The sequence below is a fragment of the Ascaphus truei genome, chromosome 1, assembly GCF_040206685.1.
Source record: "Ascaphus truei isolate aAscTru1 chromosome 1, aAscTru1.hap1, whole genome shotgun sequence".
Taxonomy (NCBI): Eukaryota; Metazoa; Chordata; class Amphibia; order Anura; family Ascaphidae; genus Ascaphus; species Ascaphus truei.
In genome coordinates, this window is record NC_134483.1 from 451,977,435 (window position 1) to 451,992,534 (window position 15,100).

Below are 15,100 nucleotides of genomic sequence, written 5' to 3' on the forward strand. Positions count from 1 at the left end.
GTAGTAATACAAGTGGTCATCATATAAATAACAAATAATATAAATGATAGCGTGTTCACTCTACCTCATCCCGCACCAAGCGAGATACCTCACCTCTACTACTGCCGAGTTCTTCAGGGCGCGGGATATGAGCTTGGCATCGGTGGTCAGTTTTTTCATTTTGTTAAATGAGGTCAGGACGGATATGTCAATGTCTAAAAGGAGAAGAAGCCAACAGAATTACACTGTGCAGCTATTTAGGCGATTCCTGACGTGTGCGTGTATATACAATACATATACGATTACAGATAGATATAATATATACAACCCTGCAGTCTGTAAGCTCTCAGGAGCAGGGTCCTCATTGCCTTCGATATCTGTTAGCGCTTGTCTGTCACTCAGTTTAATGTAATTGACGTCACTCTGTACGCCCGCTGTACCGCGCTGCGGAATATGTTGGCTCTTTACAAATAAACAATGATAATAATAAACATGGTGTGTGTACATATATAATGCTTTCAGAATTAGCTTAGTTCAAGCAATAGATATGAAAAAGAAATATATAACTGCAAGACAAAAACCACATGATGTGGAGCTATTGTATACAAGTCACATTCATGTCAGCTGTGGATATGTGGAAAGAAATGACTAGTGCAGTAACTCACTACAGCCGTGCGCTTTAACTGGCAGCTGTGTGCCAACTGCAGCCCGTGAAGGGCCTGCACGCGACCATCAGACCCTCAGCTCCTGCTCATTTCATACTGGTTGCTCTGGCAGCCAAGGGCAATATTTCCCACTGAAACTCACTTGCAAGTTAAGCTAACCTAAATAAAAATAAATATAGATATATATTTGCAGTGTTCGACAAACCTATACATTTGCACGCCCCGGGCGAGTGGATTTAACATCGTGGCGAGCTCCTATTGGCCCAAGCAGCACACGTGTGGTACTAGGTGGCGAGTAGATTTTTGTGTTCGGCGAGTAGATTTTTTGGTGATTTGTCGACCACTGTATATTTGCATGCAAAATGTTTAAATAGTAAATCTGACGTTCCCAAAATGACATTGCCATAAGCTTGTAGCTGTTCTATTCCTAAATATAATCATATCTGTCCCCTTTATGACAGAAGTAGTTGGAGAGCCCTGAACCATAGGATATGCTCCATATCTTTGAGACAGAACATGCAACGTTGCTTTATTAAAACAGAGGGCCATTCTTCCCCCATTTAAGAGACTTTTGAGGGTTTTTTTAAGCACAGTTCACATGTAAAATTCTTGTGAGTAGATGCAGGCTCATTATTTGCACACACAGTGGCCTCTCCACAGGCACCGTGCCCTGAAGACAGACATTTGCATCTCACATTTTCCTGAACCTTCTCAACATGGCACATTACACGGGGTCGTTTTCCTCACACAACGGTGACAATAGAGCCAACAGGAGTGAGGGAGAAAGCCATCTCCCCCGCCAGGTTTTAAGATGAAAGAGAAAACACAGCTTCTCTTTCCATATGCGCATTTCCCATGGAGCTCCTAATTGGGGGTCAGACTTGGAAATGAATGTCCTGGTCAGAATTCATTTACTATTTCAAATGTGTGGCAGGGATTTACATAGGTATTAGATAAAGTGCTGCACCCATCCCTGCCACAATCTACTGGATAAGGGGACATGCCATCTATTGTGTGTTAAACCCTTGCACAAAGGCAAAGCTGGAATTCCTCATCCTCAAGTTTCAATAAGCCTTGTTGACCCTTTTCTCTGCCAGAGAAATCAGCATGGATTACACTGCAATGTGTTGCAGGCCTTTCTGGCCACGTCAGGGTTAAATGTTATTTTTCTACTGTACAAGTCTAGAATTGTCTGTTTGTCATTTTAAGGGGCACATATATCAAGTGCCCATTCTGGCGGAAACTCCCGTACTGGCACTTCATAAATGTGCCCCTCAGAGAGAGAACAAGATGGCTGCCCTTTCCTCTTTTAGGAAAACATGGATGTTATTCACTGCTTATGATCAGCGTTTTAACGTAACACTGTGTAATTGGGGTACTGGGCATTCGTTAGAGCACTTTGCAGTCCTGCATAATTATTTGTCTTTAATAGAACAATTTCTGGATCAGCTCTTCCCTGCTTAAAAAAAAAAAAAAAAAAAAAAAAAAAGAAGAAGAAGGTCTACAATCCATTGTATTTCAGGTGGAGTTGAATTATTTTGATCGGGACCCCTTTTAATTACTATTAATGCAGAATTGTGGGCCTCGAGATGGGCAGGTTTATTGCAATTCGTCAAACATCTTACTGAACCAAAAATATATACATATGTTCCCAATCTTTCAGAGGATTATTGGCTGGATTTGAGTGCTGTGGGCATTTCGTTTTTTGTAGATTTTACATACATTGTACATAATTATTATTATTAATAATAATAATAATAATAAAGCTTTCAAGATACCTACTGCCTTTAATTACTGCAGCAATTTGAAGGCAACTCCCACATCCCAAGAATGTTCCTGTAACTACATATTCTAACACCCACTGTAAGTCCCTGATGCCCAACAGCCCTCAGAAAAACCTTGAGAGGCGCTATAGTTTGTAATCACTATATATATATAGATTTTATAGGAAAAAATGTTTGGATGTGTGTTTGTACCCTCAAAATACCAATAAAACTAAAATAGAACACAGAAGTCACCAAAAAATAACCAATGAAACCAGAATCCCCGATTATAATAAATGTGAGTTTTGAAATGTTCATAAATCCAAGATGCATTGTAAATGGGATTGCGGCTCTAGGTGACAAAATGTTTACTTTAAATCCCATCACTTTATCAAAATTATTTGTAGGCCTTGAATTTAAGTTAGGAATTATATGCTGGTCCATCATATGACACGTCAAAATCAGCAAAAACAGTTCTTCAAAGCTACTGGGCTTTGGAAAACGTCACTGGTCTAATGTGTTTTCCGTGTGCACATTATTACATATATAAAGCACGCGCTTCTTGCCTACTATTGCAGCCTAAAGCTACTAAATGTGTGGTAGGCTCAAACAGTAAGAGCTAGTTCAATTTAGTAAAAACAGAGTACCGGTGTAAAACTGCAATTCTGGGGCAAAGCAAACTGCCCCAGATGTATGAAAGAAACAACCCTATTGAGTTTGATGTGATGTCTCTTTGATACTTACAAGATGTAGCAGAACATACTATTCCCAGCACAGTGCCCGCCAGCGATTAGGGCTTTGGACCTCCCGCAGCGTTTATTCTCCCATCTAAAGTAACGGCCCTTCCGTAGCGCTGCTGCGGGAGCCCCATCCCCCAGCGTCACGTTTTTCCGGCGTTTCACTCGTGGTGCTGGGAACCGTAAGATCGGCTACATCTGTAGGGTGTAAATGTTGTGCCCCACAATTGCACAATTGATACATATGATATAGTTTTGCCATATATGCGGTCTACAGTTTCACGGACATATTTGTGCTTTTCAAGACCTGTATAAAGCCGAATGTTAAGTGGCTCTATGAGGCTGCCTGCAATAAAGCTACACTTCTCCAGGACCAATTACTGGAAAAGTACATCCAAACCGGTCAATAATCCACCTTCCATGAGGTCACTGCTACATTATCCTTCACATAACTCACATCCATCTCTGGTCTTTTCAATCTGTTCCCGCAGAAACCGATCCTTGTGAAGGTTGACATCGCCAAACCAGAAGTCAACCTGCTTGGCAATGTCCGCGAGCAGCTGCTTGACCCGGGAACGCTTCTTCTTCTCGCGGTCCTTCCTCAGCTCGGTGCTTTCATCCTCCTTCACTTTGCTCCTCAGGGTGTCTGCTTCCATCTCAGTCATTGTTCTCACCTAAACACATGAAATAAAAAGCAATAGTGATGAGTGTATTGTTGGCGCAGCCTGGGCTAAGATCTGTGAGGCGTGCAGCTAATAAACACCTGGCTTGTGATAAAACCAGAATACAAAAACTAAGATGCGCTACTACTAGTGTGAAACATGGTGACCAACGCCGACACTATATATTTCCCTATGGCAATGCCTCCTTTTCATGCTCTGAGCTGTGACTGCTCCCCTCTACGTTATTAAACCTGCAAGCAATAGAGTTATATCAGTGGCCTGATTTTTTTTTTTTAATAAACTGTGCCCTCACCCAAAATCTTTTTGCCACTGGAAAGCACAAATCTGTGTTTGCTGTACATAGCAAGAGGACCAATATTTGGTGGCGGAAACATCATTAAATCCCAGTTTGAAACAAAAAGGGCTCCACATTTTTAATAGGGTTATTGCTACAAGGAAATGTTCTTTGTTTCTAAACCCTGTCACTATCGGACTCTCCCGGTCTCACTCTGTGGCCCTCTTTTCCTTTGACACTTTCAGTATGTCCTAGTACAGGGGTGCACAAACTTGGGGGTGTGAGATTTTCTGGGGGTGGGGCTGGGGGTGGGGGGGGGGGGGAAAGGGGGCGTTTGTCACAGAGGCCCCGTGCCCTTCCTCAAGGTATTTGAATGAAATGCCGGGGAGTGCGCGCAAGGCCTCTGTAACTTCCCTTACCTGGTCTACGGCTGCTGCTAGGGACGCGTCGCCATGGTAACGCGGCGTCAAATTACGTCAGAAGACACGGACACCGGGTGGGGGGCCCAGACTGAAAAGTTTGCCACCCCTGTCCTAGTAGCTAGTACAGCTCCCCCTTTTAAACCAGCAACACCCCCCCTCCCAGAAGCCTATGGCCGCGATTATAGTGGCGGCGTGCGCGTGAAACCTGCACGGAGGCCCTAGGCGACAGGGAGGCATCACATGAGCCCACATTGGCTGAACCACACACGTAACCGGCCGTTGTGTGGCAAAGACAAAATGATTTGTCTGCCCGAGAATCGCGCGCTCTATGGCCTGCCTCGGAGGTACGGCCATTGGCTCGCTCGGACACTATAATCGCAGCCGCAGAGTTTAACTCCTATAATGATAGTATCTTACCATGTGCTCATATCCTTCTACACTTCAACAACAAAAAATCCTATTTTTGTTGATCTGCAGCTGTTTGAAGTTACCATGGTAACTTTCCGACTGCACTGGGCACGAGGAGATATCAAAGTAATTAAAGTAAATGCAAAAAATGGCATTCAACAGACTGCTGCTTATAGTGCTCACTGTTATTCATATCAAAATGGGCCTGTGTGTGACTGTTTCTATCTTCATTATGCTTTAGCTCAGGTTCTCACAGGTCTTTACAACCCTATCTGTGCCCAAAAGTATAGATCTTTAAACCTGGGTCAAGTATAACACCATTTGCCGTGTTTTGCTTCTCTAACAGGAGAATAAAACAAGGAAGTGTCTTTAAAAAAAACACAAAAAGATCAGAGAGGGCAGAGATCAGCAGGATACAATCACTCTTCCACTGGGTGAAAATACTTATTTACAACTTAAAGGCACCGTCTCCCCACACACCAAAGTGCACTAATGGCAGGGACATGTTACAGGAGTTAAAGCCGGGTGATTGATGCCTTCTGACCCAAATCTGACAACGGTTCGCATTTTTAAATAATGTCATTTTAAATAAGTTTGTACACATGGTGAAGTAACAAAAAGGAAGGAGAAGCGGGTAATTATACCTTTTATGGGACCAACAAGTAGTTGATGTGTTACAACCTTTATCGGGTTAACCCCGAGAGGTTCGAAAGGTTGTAACATATCAACCACTTGTTGGTCCCATAAAAGGTATCATACCCAGGAATTAAACATTTGGCCGAGATCAAAACGCCGACAGGACACGCCCACCGCTGGACATTTCGCCGCGAGCCCGACAAGCCAGGTCTGCAAATCTTTGATTTTAGCAGTTATTAGTTCAAGAAAGACAATTACATTAAATTGATTACAAAAGGTTATTTGTTGGCCAGCTGTATGGGCCGCCTTTAACACACAGGACACTGATAGTTATTGCTTCAAGATGAATAAAAAACATGTACGCACTTTGCAAATATGAAGGATTTTGCATATTTGTGACCAGCATAAAAGTGTGTGTCTGTATATATGTATATGTATCTATTTATCTATCTATACATCATATCTATCTCATATATCTATCTCATATATCTATCTCATATATCTATCTCTTTGTTAAAAGATTAAATATTCTCACTTCAGATGAGAACCTTCTTCTCTGGACCACGGAGTAGAAATGGTTGATTTCTTGGTACCAGGAGTTTGCAGGTTCAGAAGAGATTTAGCGTCCAAATTCCTAAGAAGCCATCAAATCTAAATTCCAGCGAACCAGTCAATAAGTCACTACAACTAACATCATTATCTTCACTGCATTTAGCACTCAGATTTTCCACACGGACAATATCAGAGAATGCCTCCTGAATGTGTGGATATACCCCATTGTGGAATACTTATCTGTCTTTCTTCTCATAAGTGGGAGTCATTTCATCAAATTCTTTGGCCAAAGCATTGTAACCACGCCAAGGAATATACCCTTTTTACAGATCTTAACACCATCGTGTTAGGACCTGTAAAAAAGGCCAGTACTTCATGTCCTAAGAATAACACAATGACCATTACTTATAAGAAAGACAGATAAGTATTTAACTATATCAAATGTATATTGGATATAGCAATCTTCTTGTCTTTTGTTGGATATATATTAAACAGTAACTTGGAAAGCGCCACTATCTAATCCAGTGATTACAAATTTGCCCATAAACTCATGCAAGCTGGACTTTTTGGGGGTAACTTTATCCTGGACCTGAAATATAGTGAAAGCACTCACCAACATAACATTTTCTCTACCATTTTCAAAATTACCTTTGATAACCTCGGATCCGTGCAATGGCTCTACAACATGAGTTATAAAAACCACATAGCTTTAGTACGGGATATTTATGGAAAGAGGTTCATGTGATTAGGGGCGAGAGGTTTTCTTGTCATAATGGGTTTTTCAATATTTTCCAAAAATGACAGGATCACACGATCAGGATTAAAATGGTGAAGTAAAAGCTATTTGTAGACTTTTTTTTTTTTGCGGGACGTAGTTACATGGGACTAACCCCCAGTTTCCCTTGTCAGTGTCTGAGGTGCCCGTTTGTCCCTGCTACCTTCCATTTGGTTTTACCTACATAAACTGTGTCAAATCCTTTATCATGTATTGCGCAAAAACACCAAAAGTGCAGAGATTGGGCCCACCCAACACGTGTGATACTACTCACATGGCTCAACTAGTAGAAATCCATCATAAGTGCCCTGCTAGGAGATACTGTCGTCAAATGACGCCATGGTAATGTGACATCACGTGACCCCGCAGCGTCCTACGCGGGGTTACCATGGCGACACGTCACTGGACGGGAAGTGTGTTTTAGAGGCCTCGCGCGGTCCCCGGGCATTTAATTTAAATGCCTTGGGGGAGAGCACGGGACTTCTATAACTGCTGCCCCTCCCCCACTCCCGCACCCAGAAAATCTAGCACCCCCCAGTTTGCGTACCCCTGTTCTAAGCCATGTAAGTCTATGCAAAATGATCCTTATTTCACCCCTTTGTACTCCTGTAATTTCATAACCCTGAGTCTTTTACCATGAGAAAGAAAGAAACATCTAATACACGGGCTCACCTGGTCATCTGGTGCCCCCTGGTGGTCACTGACTGTGTGTACAAAGGATTATATTCCAGTTCTAAATAACAATATGAATACATTCGCATGTCTCAGACAGGTGCGCAACCCTGCTTTTACCCCCATTATCTCTAAGCACAGGGGTGCGCAAACTAGGAGGAGCAAGGTTATTTTTTTTGGGGGGGGGGGGGGGGCACGGCGGTTACAGAGGCCCCATGCTCTATATCCCAAGGCATTTAATTTAAATGCCAGGGGACCGAGCGAGGCCTCTGTATTTCACCCGGCTTCGGGCAGTGCGTTGCCATGGCATTGATGCAGCGGGTCACGTGACATAACCTCGCATGACCCCGCAGTGTCATTTGACGCTTGATATAATGTGAGGGGGGGGGTACAGCTGGTAGAGCAGGACAAAAAAAAGTTAGCGCACCCCTGTTTTAGCATATAAGGCCGTGATTATAATGTGGGCGCGTCAGTATATGTGTGTCTATAATGGTTGACGCCAACAAAACAAAGTAATGTTGTAAATTAAGAGCGCAAACGACAGACTTTTCCGGGCGACAGACGCATCACGCAAGCGGTTCAGCCAATGGAGGATGAACCGCTCACGTGACATCATGGCGACGCCCCACCCTGCCTACCTGTAGCCGCTCGTGCATGTTTCACGCGAGCGTGATGTCAAGCAGACCCGCGAGCATGCACTATAAACTAGGCCGCATCCATAGAACATCAGACGGCGCGAGCGCCTAAAACAAACAGTGGAACGCAAATGTGCAAGTGCATAAACCGTGCACGAGTGCGATAGGGCGACAAATACTTTGCGCAACAAACTGGTTTGAATTTGCCGCGCGACTGCCTGGTCACGTGCATGCTTCAGCCAACGAGGGCGAACCGCTCACGTGATGTCACGTGACGCTTGGTCGCGAGCCTGCTATGGACCTGGCCTAATGCTTCCATTGCAGCCAGGGATTATGGTTAATAACATGCAATCAGCACTCAGTGCGTCACTTTTTGTTTCTTATCCGTGTGAACCTGGACCCCTCTAAGCTTCGGCTGCCGTATAAGGGCTCGATTATACCAGATGCTGCTGAGCAGCAGCGCGATCCGGTGACATCACCCTCACGCTGCCGCCGAGCGGCATCTTGATAATACCAAGAAACTACAAAGCTGAGATAGGGAGGCGTGGCCGTGAGTGATTCGCCTTCATTGGCGGAAACTGCTGACGTGACGCGGCATCGCCAGCCAAGAACAAATCCGAGGATCGCACCAGGAGACTCCCGCCCTGCAGTTCCAAGCGGAGCGCACGCCGCAACAGGTATAAGCGCTGCTATTGTTTTTTTTATGTTTTCAGGTGCCGCGCGTGTTTTTCTGAATAATTACAGCCTTACACAGCGCGATTAATAATAACAGCAACAGCAACAACAACAACATGTTCTTTTATAGCGCGCTAGTTTTACGTTGCGCTTTACAGAGACATTTTGCAGGCAGAGGTCCCTGCCCTGTGGAGCGTACAATGTATGTTTTTGGTGCTTGAGGCACAGGGAGATAAAGTGACTTGCCCAAGGTCACAAGGGATCCAGACTCCCCTGCTTCAATCTCAGTGCCAGTCAGTGTCTTTACTCACTGAGCCACTCCTTCTCCCTTAAAGAAGTGAATATCCAGTAACCTACCTCACAGACAGCTGTTTTGACCTCGTCAGTACGAGGTTGTGCAATGTGAAGCTGGTACGTGGACAATAAAAAATAAATTTATGCTGTTTAAAACATATTGCCGTAAAAAAAAGAAAAGAAAAAAAAAGGGGGGGGGGAGTGACTCAATGTGAGTGCTCATTTGCATGTCATTACCCAGAATCCCTGGCTACAGTGGAAGCATTGTATACAAAGTGATAATGGGAAAAGACAGGGATGCAGACCTGTCAGACGTTCAAATATACCCACAAGTGGTATTATTATATTTTATGAATTCTAAAGACACACATGCGAGATGTCAGCAGCTCATGTTCAACCTAAAACCAGGAAGGACTATGAAACTTTGCCCATTAAAGTGTATCCTGGTCAGTAAAATAACTTGGTTTTCACTGGGGCCAAGGGAAGAAGAGCCATTTTATAATATATGTCTTTGGCCAAAATATTCAGAGCTACAACACATGCATGAATATTACACCCACACAAACACATACATATACTGTACACACACTGATGGGTATATACTGTATAAGCATTAACATACGACAAACTTTCTTTAATCAGAATTAGGGAAAGGACAAAACATATGGGGGAATAAAATGCATTTCACAATAATAGGTCCCTTTATTTTGTTTTGTGTTGTGCAAAACAGTATGTCATTTACAAACAAAACACACACACACACAACCCCCCAAATACACACAACCTACCCCCTAAATCAGGGGTGGGGAACCTTTTTTCTGCCAAGGGCCGTTTGGATATTTATAACATCGTTCGCGGGCCATACAGACACAGACAGGCAGGCACACAGAACCCGGCCCCCCTACCTCTGGTAGTTGCTGCTGCTGGGGGGAGATGCTGGGGTAAGTGCGGGGGGAACTGCTGGAGAAGCATGGGGGAAGTGCGGGGACTGCTGCGGGGGAAGGTGGCTGCTGGGGGATTACTGGGGCTAGTACGGTGGCTGCTGGGGGATTGCTGGGGATCGTGTAGGGCTGCCAGCGCCTCACACCACCTCCTCCCGATCGGGCGCGCGGCGGTCATTTTTTTAAAATTAGCGCGACCCCGGTTATAGCAGTTGCCTTAGAAGGGCCAGACAAATGATTTTGAGGGCCTTATACGGCCCTCTGGCCTGACGTTCCCCACCCCTGTCCTAAATACACACACACACACGTTTACGTTTATATGCCGTTGCATTTCCTGCCGTTATATGATGGTTTACCATCACCCTACATTCTTGAAAATTGCAAAGCCAGCAGTACAACCAGCCTCACACTGATGAGACCCATTAAGGTTGAAACATGTCTGTGAATGGTTTCTCTGGCTTTACATCTGATTCCCATGCAGTGCTTTAAAGCTGTGTTAACAGCAAACATTAGCTTATATGGGCTCCATGTAACAATGTTTTTTCAGACAAAAGATGACACATTGTGTGCTCATTTGCATGCCATTTCCCAGAATCACTTGCTGCAGTGGAAGCACTGTATGCTGGGGATAATGGTGAAAGGCTGGGTTGCAGACCTACCCAAGACATGTGAATGTGCTCACAAGTGATATATATATATATATATATATATATATATATCTTTAACATTTAATTGATAAGTCTGTCAAATTATGTAAGAACGTATTTCTAACATTTTGTACATGTATCTTGCATGTTTATTTTTTTCATTTATATTTTGATGGTCATCAATAAGCTCTCACCAGCAGGGCCCTCATTACCTTTTGTATGCGATTGCACTTCTGTGACATTATTTGTATGTCATTCAGTTTATGTACAGATGCAGCGACCGTTATTCGAACAAATCTCGAAATGGATTCTCGAGATAGGCCCGTGATCCTCACTAGATTTGCCGCGGCAGATTATTGGCCCGCCGGAGTAACACAGCAGGGGTCCCAGCCTGTCTGTCTTTCTATAATAGACGCGCAGTAAGAGATAGGCTGAATCAGTCACTCAAACTGCGCACCTCCCACAGGCGATCGCGAGGGTTTTATTAAAATTCGAAATCTACAGAAATGTAGCAGGGGGGTCTCCTGAGTTTGACAAATTTGATTTCGGCCTCGGGAACCACCTACTTCACGAGATACAGGCCCCCGATATGAGGTGCCGGTATCCCCATGTTAAAATCCTGTGGGTCACGTGACCATTGGATGTAAACAAAGCAGAGGGATACCGGCACCCCATAACGGGCCTGTATCTCGGGAAGTAGGGGGTCCCTGAGGCTGAAATCAACTTTGTTCAACTCAGGGGACCCCCTGCTCCCCCACACTAGTATCAAACAACCCCCAACAAACAAAAAAATCATTACCTTAGCGGGTAGCTGCTAAGGTAATGAAGCTGCTTACATTTTATTTTTATTCATAGTGTGCATGAGCAGGGGGTCTTCTGAGCTGAACAAAGTTGATTTTAGCCTCGGGGACCCCCTACTACCAGAGTTACAGGACCCGGTATGGGGTGCCGTTATCCCTGCCATGTTAAAATCCACGTGCCATATAAACAACGCTTAGGAGATACCGGCACCCCATTCCGGGGCCTGTATCTTGGGAAGCAGGGGGTCCCTGGACATGAAACCAAATTGGTTCTGCTCCGAAGACCCCCTGCTCATCTACACTAGGAATACAATTTAAATGTAAAAATATTTAGTAAGCACCAATACCACCCCCCCCCCCCCCCATAAAACACACACAGGATTAATACCACAGGCCCAATTCTTCTTTCTTTAATCAGCTTCTATCTTCATCTGTAATTATGTCTTTATCTTCTTAATCTTCTGTCTTCATCTGTCAATCCAAAAAACCCCATGGTAGATCCCAACCAATGTTGTCTCGTCATCTTCTTGGGCTCAAATGAGGCGTCACGGCCTTAAATATGGCTTGTGACGTCACATTTGGGCGGGAACTGGTTCAACAGCCATCTGATCGTGTGAACCAAATCCCCAATCTGATTGGTTGTTGTACACCATGTGACTCCCTTTGGATGATGTCACATATTTGACCTAAAAATGACTACGTCACATTGAGAACAACACTTAATCAGATTGGAGATTTAGTTCCCACGATCTGATTAGCTGAAATACCATGTGACGCCTGTCATCTTGGATTTAGTGACATCATGTTAAAGGGAATTATAGGCTAAAGCAAAAAAATTATGGGCATTACTGAAATCCCTGCTCTCTGATTGGTCAGAATTCAGGGCATTATTCATTCAGTAAAGCCAGAATTTTTGACAACTTGCCAACTCACCTCAAAGCAGAGATGCAGGGGGAGCGCGGAGAAAGAAACCGGCAAGTTTAAAACTTAACTGCAGCAGCCCTGCTCCTCTCCTCACTGAGCACACTGAACACTGCAGCACAAGCAGCCCCTCTCTCCCCCTCTCTCACACAGCTGCTAGTGCTGTCAGAAGCTGCAGTGTCCCAACTGGTAACTTTGTTGCTTGCAACAAAGTAATATTTCTCACCACATCTATTGCCTGTGCTACTGTAAGGTAATTTGTATTTCTTTTTATTTAGTTGTAGTTAATATCACAGTCCCCCCACATCTCCCCTACACCCACCTCTCCCCCTCCATTCTCACCAATTCTCCCCCCCCTCACCTCTCCCCCCTCCACCTCTCTCTCTCTCCCCTCCACCTCTCTCTCTCTCCCCTCTTCTCACCTCTCTCTCTCTCTCTCTCTCTCTCCCCTCTTCTCACCTCTCTCTCCCCTCTTCTCACCTCTCTCTCCCCTCTTCTCACCTCTCTCTCCCCTCTTCTCACCTCTCTCGTCCCTATTCTCACCTCTCGTCCCTCTTCTCACCTCTCGTCCCTCTTCTCACCTCTCTCGTCCCTCTTCTCACCTCTCTCGTCCCTCTTCTCACCTCTCTCGTCCCTCTTCTCACCTCTCTCGTCCCTCTTCTCACCTCTCTCGTCCCTCTTCTCACCTCTCTCGTCCCTCTTCTCACCTCTCTCGTCCCTCTTCCCACCTCTCTCGTCCCTCTTCCCACCTCTCTCGTCCCTCTTCCCACCTCTCTCTTCCCACCTCTCTTCCCTCTTCCCACCTCTCTTCCCTCTTCCCACCTCTCTTCCCTCATCTCACCTCTCTCTTCCCTCTTCTCACCTCTCTTGCCTCTTCTCACCTCTCTTCCCTCTTCTCACCTCTCTTCCCTCTTCTCACCTCTCTCTTCCCTCTTCTCACCTCTCTCTTCCCTCCTCACCTCTCTCTTCCCTCTTCTCACCTCTCTCTTCCCTCTTCTCACCTCTCTCTTCCCTCCTCACCTCTCTCTTCCCTCCTCATCTCTCTCTTCCCTCCTCACCTCTCTCCCCCCCCACCCCTTCTCCCCCCCCACCTCTCTTCCCCCCCCACCTCTTCCCCCCCCCACCTCTCTCTTCCCCCCCCTACCTCTCTCTTCCCCCCCCTCACCTCTCTTCCCCCCCCTCACCTCTCTCTTCCCCCCCCTCACCTCTCTCTTCCCCCCCCTCACCTCTCTCTTCCCCCCCCTCACCTCTCTCTTCCCCCCCCTCACCTCTCTCTTCCCCCCCCTCACCTCTCTCTTCCCCCCCCTCACCTCTCTCTTCCCCCCCCTCACCTCTCTCTTCCCCCCCCTCACCTCTCTCTTCCCCCCCCTCACCTCTCTCTTCCCCCCCCTCACCTCTCTCTTCCCCCCCCTCACCTCTCTCTTCCCCCCCCTCACCTCTCTCTTCCCCCCCCCTCACCTCTCTCTTCCCCCCCCTCACCTCTCTCTTCCCCCCCCCCTCACCTCTCTCTTCCCCCCCCCCTCACCTCTCTCTTCCCCCCCCCCTCACCTCTCTCTTCCCCCCCCCCTCACCTCTCTCTTCCCCCCCCCCTCACCTCTCTCTTCCCCCCCTCACCTCTCTCTTCCCCCCCCCTCACCTCTCTCTTCCCCCCCCTCACCTCTCTCTTCCCCCCCCCTCACCTCTCTTCCCCCCCTCACCTCTCTCTTTCCCCCCCCTCACCTCTCTTTCCCCCCCCTCACCTCTCTCTTCCCCCCCCCTCACCTCTCTCTCCCCCCCTCACCTCTCTCTCCCCCCCCCTCACCTCTCTCTCCCCCCCTCACCTCTCTCTCCCCCCCCCCCTCACCTCTCTCTTCCCCCCCCCCCCTCACCTCTCTCTCTTCCCCCCTCACCTCTCTCTCTTCCCCCCTTACCTCTCTCTCTTCCCCCCTCACCTCGTGCCTTCAACTCTTCCAGCCAGGGCATTATTGCCCTGTTCTTCTGGGATTATGACTTAATTATAGGCTAAAGCAGTAAAATTCCGGGCATTATTGAAAACCCTGCTCTCTGATTGGATAATGCCCGGAATTTTAACCAATCAGTAATGCCCAGAATGTGTGTATAGAGCTCCAGTGTGTGTGTTGGTAGCAGTGTTTATGGGTGTAGCATGTGTGTGTAGCAGCAGTTTGTGTGTGTGCAGAGGTGCTGTGTTGTGTGTAGAGGTGGGGACGGGAGTGCAAAGTTTAGTAAGTGGCTGCATTTTTTTATTGTGGCTGCAGTGTGTGTTGTGTTGTGCTGTTGTATGTGTAGCAGCGGTTTGTGTGTGTGTAGAGATGATGTGTGTGTATAGAGCTACTGTGTGTGTGTGTATAGAGCTCCAGTGTGTGTGTGTTTGTGTCAGTAGCAGTGTTTATAGGTGTAGCATGTGTGTGTAGCAGCAGTTTGTGTGTAGAGCTGCTTTGTTTTTTGTGCGCGTGTGTGTGTGTAGCGCTGCTGTGTTGTGTGTGTAGAGGAGGTGCTGTGTTGTGTGTGTGGTGTGTGCAGAGGTGCTGTGTTGTGTGTGGTGTGCTGTTGTGTGTGTGTGTGTGTAGCAGCAGTGTGTGTGTGTGTACACAGAGGGGGCGGCAGTGTGTGGATATAGATAT

The 15,100-nt window shown here is 46.3% G+C and overlaps 1 protein-coding gene across 1 annotated transcript in view; it reads right to left on the bottom strand.

Moving 5' to 3' along the window:
* LARP7 (La ribonucleoprotein 7, transcriptional regulator) overlaps nucleotides 1-3,817 on the bottom strand; it is a 36,590-nt gene extending 32,773 nt beyond the window's left edge. Inside the window, exons 1-2 of the mRNA XM_075616987.1 lie at nucleotides 3,602-3,817; nucleotides 94-194 (exon numbers count right to left, since the gene is read on the bottom strand). Coding sequence (XP_075473102.1) covers nucleotides 94-194; nucleotides 3,602-3,809 — 309 coding nt within the window. The 5' untranslated portion in view covers nucleotides 3,810-3,817. The remainder of the gene's footprint in view (nucleotides 1-93; nucleotides 195-3,601) is intronic.
* Between the last annotated feature and the right edge of the window lie 11,283 nt (nucleotides 3,818-15,100).